The 13652-nt window shown below is 47.3% G+C and overlaps 1 protein-coding gene across 1 annotated transcript in view; it reads left to right on the top strand.

Annotated features, from left to right (window-relative positions):
- The window catches only part of NTRK3 (neurotrophic receptor tyrosine kinase 3), a 202114-nt gene extending 189316 nt beyond the window's left edge, over window positions 1-12798 (top strand). The window contains exons 16-17 of the mRNA XM_005419711.3: window positions 9249-9407; window positions 12264-12798. Coding sequence (XP_005419768.1) covers window positions 9249-9407; window positions 12264-12449 — 345 coding nt within the window. The 3' untranslated portion in view covers window positions 12450-12798. The remainder of the gene's footprint in view (window positions 1-9248; window positions 9408-12263) is intronic.
- Window positions 12799-13652: the final 854 nt, after the last annotated feature.

Raw genomic sequence — 13652 nt, 5'->3', positions numbered from 1 at the left:
TTAAAATACTTTCTATTTTTGTACCTCCATACCATGCTTGTACATAGACGTTTTTGGGTCGCTTGTCCAGGTTTTAGATACAAAGTCATTAAGATTTGTGGGTGCAGATCTAGCTTTCACCCTTAAAAACTCCATGGTATATATTGTATATATTATTAACTGTATATTATATTTGCAGCTATATATTTTTGCAGCTGTCCATTGATCAACAAAGTGGCAGCATGGTGTGCTCATGGTGTTCTACTGCTCTTGACAAGATTCACAAAATGCAAACCAGGCAGGAGCTGCCACATCACAGTCTAGCTACACATAAAAAAAGGGAATGCTTCCATAGAGAGGTGGCATGCCCTGGCTTGTATCAGTTTTCTGTCTGCATGCTGCCAGGCCGATGCTCAGCGAATCTGACATTAACAAGAAATAGATTTCCAAACAATCTCGCCTAATGAATTTTGAATATTATCATGATTAATGCTAAGGCAGTTGAACTGATTATCCAGTATCCAGAAGTAATGGAGCCTTATCTACATCTTGTGTAGTCCTCAGTCAGGAATGGCTTTGGCTGCAGACAAAGATGAGTGTTGTTGGTTACCCAGAGGGGAGGCGCTGGCAGGACAGAGATGGAAGGGAGATGATGAGATACCTATCTGAAAGCATTTCAGCATGGAGTGATCACACATGCAGGTTCTTTATTGCTGCTATTTCCTAAGCTACATTTCTCAGGCCATTTTCAGACTTGGCTTTTATACCACCAGGTTAAGATTTATTGGGCAAATATTTTTCCTCCTTCCCATAGCCAGAAGCTGGGTTGATTTTCATTCTCTGCATTGCCAAAAGAACAGAATCCTGATGGATGTCTTTCTTGCATCATGATGGTTTAACTTGACTTCTATCCTACTAGCTTTTGAGCTACTAAACACCTTTTGTAGCATTACCAGGGAAATGATAATGCAGATCATTCATGGCCAGCTTCTGTTGGCACAAGTAATCTTTGCAGACTCCAGATCCCCCTTAAAGCTGGAACCAGCAGAGAGCTGCATTGTCTCATGGGTTTGGACATCTCTCTGAGCAGGCCTGTCCTAAGAAATTGTGTTCTGATGGAAGGGTCTCCAGCCTTGTGGAGACAGCTGGTAAATCTGTGAGGTGCCTGACAAACTATATCTGGAGGCTATAGTTTGAACAGATTTGGTGGCATTCCCAGCCTCTGCTGTTATCTGGGCAGTGACCATGAGAAAGGTAGCTTTTGGCTGGCTGTGATGTGTGCCCATCATGTTGTGTCTGTGATGCAGAGGACTTCAGAGGCCACCACTGGCACACACAAGTCCACAGCTGCCCCGTGCCCACCCACAGCTGAGCAGGGAACACCAGAGTCTCTTGGGGAGCTGACCAGAGAGTCCTCCACCAGCACCAGCATTTTGCTCTCTGAGTTCCCAATGTGGGGCTGTCTTCTGGACCACCAGAAGCTCTCAGTAGGTGGCCCAGGGAATCAGTTTGGTCATCTCCCCTCCACCTGGCAGCAATCTTTAGGAGAAGGGTTTAGGACCTGCTAGGAGCTGGTGGTGCCCTTGCTGATCTTTTTACTACAGGTTTTACAAACTACAGCTCCTCTGCTCCCACAGCCCCCCAGCTGAATAAGGCATGGGTGGCGTTTCTCACAGTTCATATCCTGGTGCTGGAGATCATGGCTTCTGGAGCTTTTACTCAGATGAACATGGGACTGGCCATTCCTCTGCAGGCTGATTGTGCAGCTGTTTCCAAGCAGTGAGTGCAGCTGCTTTGAGTGTTGGGAAGAAAAGGTGAAGAGTGAGTTGTAGTAAGGTGCACACCAAGCAGATTGTTGGCAAACATAATTAAAAATATATGTGCGATTTCTCCTCTGTTTCCCTTGTCTTAACCATCTTCTGCATTACCTCTGGCATTTGTAGACAGTAGATAATGTGGCTGAAAGGACTCTTGGGCACAGGCAGTTCTTAGAGCAGCAGTGATTTATCTCAGACCATTTGGAGGTAGAAGAATTTACCTCTAGCTACAGCCACCCCTCCATGTCTGCCCTCCCTCATTTGCATAAGTAATTGGCAGCTTGTTAATGGCTCATTAGGAATGCTGAAAACCGTGGGATTAAAACACACTCAGTAGAGCAGAGATGAGGGGTAGGGGGGGAAAGGTTGCTGTCCCTGCTTGCAAATTACACTGCCTGATTCAACGTGATTCAGAATTACAGGTCATAAAGCAACTAGATTGTTAAATGAAGTAAGGAAAAACAATGTCAATGGCAGGTTTTATTTTTAGACTCATGTTTAAACACAGTATGTGCATCTAGGGGGAACAAACAGTCCCTTGCCAAACAGTCCTACTGACAGCAGGAAGCTCTCACCCCTTTCTCAGTTTCACATTAACCCTGCCTGGTCAGTGTTTCCTGCTCCTGAACCAGTCCATCTGGCTCCTTACATCACCTCGTGGCAGGGACATTTGGCTCCTTTTCCCATGTTCTCTCTGGGTAAATCCAACCTTCTCACCTCTAGCAGCAGGCAACCAACATGTTACTTTCCTTGGGCACGACTGGGACACCCAGCACAGCTCCACGCACGTAGGAGAAACAGCTCCAGGTTGCTTTGTGCATTCTGTACATCTCAAAAATCCCTAGCAAACTGCTGTGAGATGTCTTTGGTTGCTGGCATGCAGGGAGGCAGGCAGGCAGCCTTTTGCTGTGGCACTGCCAGAGCCTGCAATGCAGGAGCTGGTTGGTGTAGCCAGTGAGAATTGTCAGAGGATCACATCTGCTGTTCCTGGAGAGTGGAGCATCCTGAGGACACAGCCAAGTCAGTTGAAAAGTTTGATGGAAGCTGTTTGCTGGCTGTTTAATCTCCCTTTCAGCTCTGACTATGACAGCAGTGACTGCAGAGACCCAAGGGGTGAAGGCAAGGACAGGGCTATGATGGCTTTTGAATCACTTTGAGCAGGCTCAGCCCATGGGCTGGCGCATGAACAAGAACAACCCCACCGCAATCACATACACAGTCAAAACCTCCTTCCTAATCAGCCTAGTCCCTATAACAATCTACCTTAACTCAGGGACAGAAAGCCTCACCTCCCTATGAGAATGAAAATTCATCATAAACTTCAAAATCCCCGTCAGCCTAAAAATAGACTTTTACTCCCTCACCTTCTTCCCCATTGCACTATTCGTATCATGGTCCATCCTACAATTCGCAACATGGTACATAGCCTCAGACCCCTACATCCCTTTCAGCTCTGACTATGACAGCAGTGACTGCAGAGACTCAAGGGGTGAAGGCAAGGACAGGGCTATGATGGCTTTTGAGTCACTTTGAGGAGGCTCAGCCCATGGGCTGGTGCAGCCATAATACACCATGCCTTTCCATCAGGGGAACACCCTGGGGATTTTTGGAGGCCAGGGTAATTCTGGCAATGGTGCAGCCTCAGATACAGCTAGGACCCTTCTTCCTGGATAAGCTGAAAGGAAATTACAGATAAAGCACTTGGGAATCACATCCAGTCATAATTTGCAGTTAAATTCAGCAACCTCTGATCTAAACTTGGGTACTTAAGAGCCTACTAAGGCGACAGTTGAAACCATGAAGTGGGGACAGCTAAGGTTCAGCAAAGCTCAGCTCTGCCTGGCATGTCAGAGTTAATCCCTCTGCTTTGCAAAAGGTGCCCAGGAATCTGTCAGGGCTCACAGAGGCAAAATACTGGCACATCTGAAAAATTTCTCAGTGCAGCTGGATCCAGGCTGAAGGCAAGGAAGGAGTGTGTATTCTCCTGGATCCCCAGCCAGCAGCATGTGCTGCTCTTTGCATCACCCTGAGAAGTCACCTCCTTGTGCCCCAATCTGAACTGACAAACATTGACTCACAAAGGCACAATCTACAGCAGTTTTGTTTGTTGTTCTCCAAGAGCTCAACTTAGCCAAACAGAGCAGCTTTTCCTCCTTCTTGCTTTCATTGCTTTCTTCTTTTTTTTCGCCCTTACATCCTCTCAGATGACCCTGAGAGCCACCTGTGGCTCTTATTCATACAAGGCTGTCCACAGCTGCTGAATCAACAGCACATGGAGACTTACAGCTGGCTGCTGGGGAAGGCTCAGAGCTGCATCACCCAGCTCCTAGAGCTGAGCTCTGAGGGACATAAGATTTGGTGTGGTCCAGGCTGAGATGGCATCCAGGCCTGCAGGGAAAGAAGATCCCAGGCCACCCCTACCTACAGCAGCAGGAACAGAGATGGCAATCAGAGATTGTGTGTCTTATCACTAGGCTGAGTGGAATTTCCTGGAGAGGAATGGTGCCAAGGTCTCCACTCCTGCTGTGTGATTCTGTACAAACTCAAATGTCTCCTCTTCCTGCACAAAAATGGGGAGTTCAAATAATGCTGCACAATGCAAAGACATCTACAGTGGTTCTTGGGATCTTCCCAAGGCAGGAGCAGAGCCTCCATCAAGTGCAGGAAGCAGGAGGAAAGGTATCAAATGACCTTGGAAAGCAAATGTCAAATGACCAAGGAAAACAAAGCACTGGGGGTTTTTGTTGTTGTTTGTTTCTTTCTTTCTTTGGTTGGTTGGTTTGGTTTTTATTTCAACATTTCAAAGGAAACTGCACGAAAACAAAAATAAGACACAGGCTAAGAGCATGCTGGAGACAAGTCCCATTCTGAGCTGAGATCCATGGAGGTGCCTTCCAGCTGTGGGTGTAGAAAAGATGGCTCAAATAGTTCCCCTTTGAATGCAGCTTTGGACTACAGCCCTGATATGTGAGCTGGGAAGGGGGAAAACAGTGCTTCCTACCAAAAGCTGCCTTTAATGTGCTAGCATCTGTATTCCCACCAGACCTAAATTTGCACGAGGGTTTTTCAGCCCTACTCTGGTTTTGATTTCCAGGTTATCTCTGCTGGTGGCCCAAACTGTGGATTTATTGCACAGTCTTTGCTGAATACTGCTGCTCCACTACCTGCTGCTGTACTGTCAGACTCACTGGGGGATATCATGTCATCTTTTCCTTTCCTAATCAGCTGGATGTCATTCAGGAAGCTGGGACAAGGAGAACTTTTCCCCCAGACATCAGCTTTCCTTGGTAGCAGACAAACCTCAAGCCTTATAATACTACATGTACATAGCACTTATATAGCTTTACATCCTCAAAGTGCTGTACTAGCATTAAGTAATTATCTCTCTCCCTAATGGCCATTAATGCTGGCCTTTCATGAACCTCCCCCAGCTCCCTGAGGTTCATATCTAATCCAGCAATAAGCTGCTCAGAGGGAGGGGCTGGATATCTTGCAAGTCCAAGGGTTTGGATGTGTAATGAGGCTTCAGAGCAGGGGCCAGGTGCCCTGGAGTACCAGAAACACAGAGCTGTGGACCTGTGGGCCACAGGTCATGCCCCTGGGAGCATCCACTGGAAAGGGATGGAATCAAGGAGGTATTACTGTGATCTTGAAATGGAGAGGAAGAAAACTTTGGCTGCTCAGAGGATGTGCACTGATTGCTCTTTTTATTACCAGGATAGCATTGTGAAGAGAAAGAGCAGAGCAGTGGGAATAACGTGTCAGTGTGGGCATGGGGAGTTGATCTAGGGAGAGAAAGTTAGCTAAAAATGTCAAACAAAGCTAGACAGCCATGACAATGGGATAAAGAGGCCAGTCTGCAGATCTGTGAAGCATTAAAATAACAAGGCAAAAGGGCAAGCTTGGCAGCATCATAGGATTTAAAGAGAGGAGCAGAAGAGGATTTACTTGTCTTATTTGCTTGCAAGCAGAGCCCTCTTCCAAGCTGTGGAGTGTCTCCAGGGGAGATGTTGTAATGCCACTGTTTCAGGACATTTTACCCTTGGGGAAGGTGAGGCTCCCTGTTAGCAGGGCTCTCCCAGCCCTAGCTCCCAAATGGAGAAGATGGTGTGGGAAGAGGAAAGGCTGTTTTAGAGAAGTCCCAGAGGTAGCATGCTCTTAACAAACACCAGTCCTGCATGGTCACTTATTTCTGAAGCCTGCTAGACCCAGCTCTGAGCAAGCAGAGGCTGAAATAAACTTTCACCTTCTCCCTAAAGGCATGGTAATGATTCTTGCCAAAGCCAAGGCTTTGCCTTGTAAGCTGGCTTTGCAAAAGAAGAAAACAGCACCCATTTTTCCAGCCTGATTTAATAGCATCATTTTGGTTTTATGCTCCTGGCAATGGCTGGTCCTGTAAAACAAGTGTGTAGCTGTGGGAATCACGTGCCAGTCTACAGTGGCAGAACACAGCTCACAATTGCTACACGTTGTGCAAAGGATTTCTGTCACCCTGGACACACTCTGCTTCCTGTGGCATCACTGGCACAATCCCTCTGTGCTCAGCTCTAAATCATTTTGCTGCATCATCAAATAACAGGGTATGGCTGACTGCAGGCCAGGAGGACTTGGTGTTCATTTACTGCACAGCTTCAGAGCAGGGCCTTCCTCTGCCCTTCCTGCATCTGTTTTCTCATCTGTGAAATGGGAATTTTAATCCTAATCAGTTTGCAAGGGAAGCAGCAAGGGATAGTCAAAGGCAATCCTTTAAAGTGTAATAGCCAGCCTTATGTGCTGGGTTAGACATTGGAGTGGGTTTATGGTAGAGTTTAATTGATGCCTGTTCTACTTATGGCTGGTAAGTGCAAGGCTTAATCTTTGCTCTCAAAATTGTGGCACCCTGTTTGAGATGCAAAGGATGCCTCTGCAAGGAGCACCTCATCTCTGAGCATAGCTGGGCCGGGTTTTGGGATCCACAAATTTCTGGGCATTGCTTGTTTGAATTTTCTTCCCCAAATTAATTTGATTATTAATTATTACCAGATTAATTTGTAGTAGAAGCTGTGTCTCACATGGCTGGGAGGAATGCTTTGGCTGTTCCTGAACTTCAACCTATGAGCTAAGCCAAGGTTGTGTTGTCACATCCTTGGGACAGCTCTTGGCTGTGTATGTCATTTTGCTGGCAGGTCTTCACCAGGGTGTGTCTAGAGGTGACCAAAGCCCTTGACTTTATTTTATCTTTATTTTAATGCTTAGAGATGGCACTACTGACTTCTCTGCTGTGTTTCCAGGGCCAGATCCTTGAGTGGGGTAAATCAGGGCCTCCCTTTTGATCAGTGCTGCTGTGATACTGTCTGTATAAGCTGAGGGCCTGGTTCACACATTCTGAGCTGCTCTGAGACCTCTTCAAAAGGGAGTTAACTGTGCTCAGTGTGTTGTACTGCCTGTAATCACAAATGATCCTGCAAGATTCAGGATATTGCAAACGTAGAGAGCTTTTCAGCAAGTAATCATTTTGAGATTGCTGGAAAACTGAAGAGTTACTGCTACTTAAAGGAGAATAAAATAAGCATTAGCACAAAACAGTTTTTGCAACAATCAGGTTTGATGTATGTCCTGTTCTGCTTATAACATTTCCTCAGAGCCCTTTGCAAGAAGGGGAAGCAACCTGTAAAAGCTGGGAATGTAGGAAAGAACTAAATTTGCAGCCAGGGTTTTGAAGGAACAAACAAAAGCATATTTCCATTTTCATTACAGCAGAACATTCTTGGGAGTTCAGAGCAGCAAGCTGAGAACACACCAGCCAAGCCACCTCAAAACAGGAGGTGCAGAGCTGTAATGAGCTTTTTATCCTCAAGCATCTGCACTTGGGAAAGAAAGACTTTTAAAAATCCTCTTTTTTCGAGGGAGGGTCTGTTTCACAGTAAGGCAAAGGGCTGGAACCGCTCCATGCAGAAAGCCAGCGGAGCATCCTACCCCTTTCACACCCTGTTCCAACACACCTCCCTCTTGCATTGTCCCTGCACTGACCCTTCCCCACACTAGCTCTGCTTTAATCAGTCAAAGAAACCTGTGGAAAAACTGGCAGCTCAAAGGAGAGCTTTTGTCTGTAGAAGAAATGTTTTCATGCGAGCGAGCACAACAATCTCATTACTTGGAATTGGCACACATATGCTGGAATCCTAGACAGCAGACACTGTCTCCCCTCATCCTCCGTAGGACCAGAAAGATTTCTGCCTGTTTGATTCAGCTGCAGTGCTACAAAGTTATTATCATTGCTTTTTTGGTATCCCTAATGAGACAGGCATCTTCCAAGCAGCTCCACAAAAGCACTTTTCTCATCACTGCTAAAGCCTCGGACACTTTACCCTCAGCAGAAAAAAGTGTGGAGATTTGCAGCCCTGCTGCTTCCAGCACTGGCTGGTCATAGCAATTAGCTGTTTTCCCACAGATGGAGCTTCTTGTGCAGAAAGACAGCACAGAGAAAAACTTGTCCTGCTCAGAGAAACTTGTTTAGGAATCTCTAGTGAATCTGAAGGTAAATCCATCCATTTTGGAACTGTTTGCATGCATCCTGCAAGCCTCCTGTGTGCCTGCTGGATTCATGTGCCTTACAGGAGGGCTGACTCTTACCTGAGGAACTGCCTTTCCCTGGCTTGGCATACCCCAGTTTTATACATCCAGTTCCAAACTCTCCAAAGTGGTTGGCTTTCCCTCCACCATTAACTGATGGGCATATCCCTTAAGAGCCTGTTCTTTACCTACAGACCACATTTGGCAGGGGGGCCCTGTAGTGATTTACATATGGAAAGCAGTCTCTGAAAAGGCCTGTAGCACAGTTTTGTGAGCACAAAACCTTTCATGCAGTTAGGTGATGCACAGATGCCTGTGCATGGCTTTTAGAAAATCTTTCTGGAGAGGGACAGCCCTCATGCTGTATCTCTGATTGGTGCCTCAGAGTACTGAGGCCCTGAAATGCTTTGCTGACCACTCTTGCTCTGTGTCCAGGTTCACCAGACTGAGGGGCTGGAGTATGTTCTTGGCATTTGGCATTTGATTGCCTTACCAGCCCACTTTGGGTGGAGAGGATGTAATTCATCTTGGTGCATTTCACTCCCTGTGCATGATGTTAACCAGGTGGGATTGGTGGGTAAACCCATGAGTGGTGGCGGGGGGGGACAGGAGCCAGCCCAGCTTTTTGGAACAGCTCCTTGCTGCTGTAGTTCACAGAAAGGCCCTGATTTTGTGCACATCATGTCACAGCTGACATGACAAGGGGCTCCACAGGGAAGTGCTCACAGCTCCAAGCCTGGCAGAGCTCCAGGAGCATTTGGACAATGCTCTCAGGAACATTTGTGTGATTATTGGGGTGTCCTGCATAGGGCCAGGAGCTTGACTCGATGATCTAATTCTATGAGCCCTTCCTCAGGACTGTCACCACTGAGATTTCCCTGTGCCTTTGTCCTCACCCAGGTTGGAGGACACACCATGCTGCCTATCCGCTGGATGCCTCCAGAGAGCATCATGTACAGGAAATTCACCACAGAGAGTGATGTCTGGAGCTTCGGGGTGATCCTCTGGGAGATTTTCACCTATGGGAAGCAGCCCTGGTTCCAGCTCTCAAACACAGAGGTACAATAGTGCTGAGACACCTCAGCTGAAAACTGTATTTTTTGCTGTCTCTCCTTTCCAGGTGGTTTGCCACGAAATTTGTACGTGGATGGTCCCCTCCTTGGCACTCCCATGGTGAAGCCATAGGAAAAGTGTCATTTTCTCAGTTTAAGAGCTGGGAAAACTGAGACCTGCAGGAATCAAAGAGCTCTGCCAAAGCCATGTGCTGGCTAATCCTCAGCCCCTTGCTGCTAAGCTCCTGACATATCTTTCATATCTTGTAAACTCTTGGGGTGCTGCCAGAACTGGGGATACCCAGATTACTGCTGGGATCTAAGTCATGCCTTGAATTTCCCTGGTTTCTCCTTTCACAGCTAAAGCTCACTGCAGGCTCCAGTTTGTGAGAAACTGTTTTAAGCCTGATGTATCTCATGTGGCACATTTCCTTGGGGTTTTTGCCAATGGGGTATCTATAATATGGTTTGCCCCAGTCCACTGAGGGTGGAACCCATGGAGGTTGTTTGCCCTTGTTATTTCTTTGACTAGTAAAAGTTGCAGCCCACCACGACAGGGCTGCCCTGTAAAAATGTTGAGGGAAGGCTGGCTGGGATTAGCAAGGTGTCACTGCTGAAGTTTGAGGCACATCAGCAGAAATGCATTGGAAGGTTTTTGCTTGGAATAGCAGGAGGTATTATAGAAGAGGAAAAAGATGCTTTGACATAGCAGTGTGTGGGAACCTTGAACATTTTTATCCTACTGTGTATCTAATGGATTTCAGAAATTTCACCTTTTGTAATGAAAAATGTGCATTTTCTGCTTTCTGGATACAGATCCCTTAATTAAGTGAGTTGCAGAGATGGCAAATCCAAGGTGTTGCTTTACAGCTCTAATACTTGCCCATTGGTGTGCTCAGTGGGGCCTGACTGTACATCCCAAAGCAGCACACGCAAACATTTTAGAGGCACAAACAACGGAATCGACAGTGACACAAGTTATTTGTCACGCTATTTAATGAGCTGCTCTTGCATTTCCCTGTGAGGGCAAATACAAACACACACAAATGAGCACATTGAGCTTAAACACGGGCAGCAGGCACGCTGGAGTGTGACAGCTCAGCTTTGCCCATTCATTCTGCCTCAGTTTCCTTTGCAGGGCAGTACGGCTGAAAACAACCACCCTTAATCTTGAGGGTGTATGGTTTGCTACCATCCCTGGGATAAAATATGATCCTTCCATTACCTGTTGGTGTATCCGCTTTCAACCTGCTGACCACAGTATCCTGGTGGAACACCCCTGTGGGAGGGAGCCACATTACCTCCCATCAGTCTCATTTTTCAGTTTGTGGAGGGATGGGCAGAACCTGTGTGGCTGTGGAGGACTGACACCTCCACCAGCTCCTGGATGCTGTGGCATCAGAGCAAGTCCCTGTGGCAGTCCAGATGCAGTGCCAGAGCCCCATGGAGAGGCAGAGCCCATGGAGGGACAGGTCAATGAGGCCGTGCCAAGCTCCTGGCTGCCAGGACTGGACCAGGAGCAAGCACCAGGCTGGCTGAGCATCACCCCTGCTGGGTGTTGGCAAGGCTGAGATGCCCACTCCCTCCTGTGCCACCTGCATGGCCTCATACCCCTACAGCATTTTCAGAAGGTTGTTTCAAGGCTGGGAAAAACCCTCTCTGAGCAGAGGAATGAAGCTGGGCACCACTCAGCCAGTCCATTAACTTCTCTCTATGCCTTTCCTTTGCCCTGGAAAGAGCCCAGCACAGGGATCCTGTGCATGTCCAGGATGTCTTGGCAGGAACCATAACTCACCCCCTCCTCCCCACAGTGAGCATCCAGCAGCTCTGTGGCAATGCAGGCTTCTCTTCAATGCTGTGCCTTGCTCTCCTTGCTTTCAGCTGGTCCTAATCTCTCCCCTCCATATTTATATGCAAACAGCACGGTGATAAGTATCCCTTGAGCTGCGTGGTGGGACCATTACTATTCATAAATGATAAACTCCAAACACCTCTTGCTGGGTGGCTTCCCTCCACACGCTGCCTGGGACTGGTGTTTATCTGCAGAGCGTGGCAGGCTGCTCACGCGCTGCAATGCTGGGACTCATCAACCCCAACCAAGGAGGCCAGGCAGTAATAGCAGCTCTCTGGAAACTCATATTTCTCTTTCCTTTCCATTCATTCCTCCAGTAAACAATACACAAAGAGACTCTTAGGGGACTCCTTTCCAATGGCATCCCTCCGAAGAGACTTTACTGTTATCCAGGACCTCACATTTTTCTCATTAGCAGCACCAATCTGACCCAGAACAGAGTGATAGCACTGTAAATTTATTTTTTCTCCTTCACAGATGTGATTTGACATGAAATTTCATTTTTTGTTGCTTTTCTGTGTCAGAAAGATGTAGGAAAAGATGCTCTGAACTCTTCCTTATAAACCTCTCCTGGGCTTTGCAATGGAACGGACTCTTGGTTTTCAGACAAGAAAAATATCATTTCAGCTGTGCAAAATATTGCTGCACTGTGGGGATTTTAAGACTTTTTTTTCCTCTTCATTTAGCAGGAAAAACTGACATCAAAAATTATAACCTATTTCATTTGCTTGTGACCTCCTCTTTGGAGAGTGCATTGAGGTAGGTAGGTGTCAAATAGGGAAGGTTTTTGAGATCTGAAAAACTGCAGCTGGAGACAAACTTTTCATGGTAAAATTATCATTAGCAACAATCAGGTGATCACTGAGGATGTGTAGATCTGAGATTTGGCTTCTCAGTGCTCCCGTTGACTAAACGGTGCCACATCAGCCAAACAGTATCAGGCACGGGACATCCTCCATAAACTGCCCAGCTGGTGTTCAGTGTTTTCTTTTCTTTCTTTCTTTCTTTCAGGTCATTGAGTGCATTACCCAAGGCCGAGTTTTGGAGAGGCCCCGAGTCTGCCCCAAGGAGGTTTACGACATCATGTTGGGCTGCTGGCAGAGGGAACCTCAGCAAAGGCTCAACATCAAGGAGATCTACAAGATCCTCCATGCTCTGGGCAAGGCCACACCAATCTACCTGGACATCCTTGGCTAGCAGTGGCCACTTGTTGGAAGTCCCTGCTCCTTCCTCCCGTCCTTCCTTCCCTCTCCCCCTCCCAAACCCTTTTCCCCTCAGCTCCCAAGCAAACATCTTCATATAAACTCAAGTGCCTGCTACACATACAACACTGAAAACAAAAAAAAGCAAAACAAAAAGCAAACCAACAAAAAACCCACAGAACAACAACCTGTAAAGCAGTTTGGCTTATATATATTTATAGATATCTCTCTCTATATAACTTCCACACCAATACAGAAAGAAGCTGCTGTTACAGAAAATCGTGAGACTATATTAAAAAAAAAGAAACAAAAAAGGGAGAAAAATACTTAAATATATATATATATAATTAAAAAGAAAAAAAAAAGAGAAAGAAAGGAGAAGGTATCTTTCCCCCGAGCAACCAAGCAGTGAAATGTAACCCTGCTGTGAGTATGGTTCGGGCAGCTGGGCAGGGCTCTAGACTGGCTGTGGCAGCAATGCCATCCTGGGTAGGAGCTGCAGGAAGAAAGCCTTGCCCTGGTTGTATGATATGCACTGAATGTGTGAAATCAGTCCTCCCTTTTCGTCCTTGCCTCCCTCCCTCCTTGCCAGCCCGCAGGTGATGGGCACAAAGCCAGGGCAGTGCCCCTGGATGAACTCTCTTTTACCAACCCCTTCCTCTTAGTCCCTCCTCATCCCTTTCTGCCTTCCTGCCTTTTTCCTCCCTCCAACATTTCAGGACAATTTTTCTAATTTGCTGATTCTTAAATGTATAGACTCAAGGCTTTTGAACACACAGTCAAAGGCCTGGTTTTCTTACGGGTAAAACACACCGGGTAAAACACACACGGGGGAGCAGCCACCCTCCTGCAGGCTGCAGGCTCCTGCCCCAGCCCTCCTCTGCCCCAGCCCTCTGCCCGTGCTGGGAGAGCAGCAGGACCAAAGCAGCTGTGCCTGGGAGTCCAGGGGTGGCCCTGGGGACCCGGTCCTGAATCATCCCCAACCCACTCCAGTGTGAGACAGGAGTGCTGCTCACCCAGGGCATCACTTTGGAGGAACAACCCCGCTCCTCCCTGTCCTTATGGCTGTCAGTGGCCATGGGGCTGGTCAGTGGCCATGGGGCTGTTCCCCTGCCCTCAGCTGTCTGCACCAGGGCCAAATCAGCCCCCGGTGTAAACTTATAGTGAGCGGGGTTGGATCCTTGCTCTCCTCATGGGG

Source organism: Geospiza fortis, unplaced genomic scaffold, assembly GCF_000277835.1.
Source record: "Geospiza fortis unplaced genomic scaffold, GeoFor_1.0 scaffold171, whole genome shotgun sequence".
In the NCBI taxonomy this organism is placed as follows: domain Eukaryota; kingdom Metazoa; phylum Chordata; class Aves; order Passeriformes; family Thraupidae; genus Geospiza; species Geospiza fortis.
Note: the sequence above shows the minus strand (reverse complement) of the source record. Positions and strands in the feature narration are given on the sequence as shown.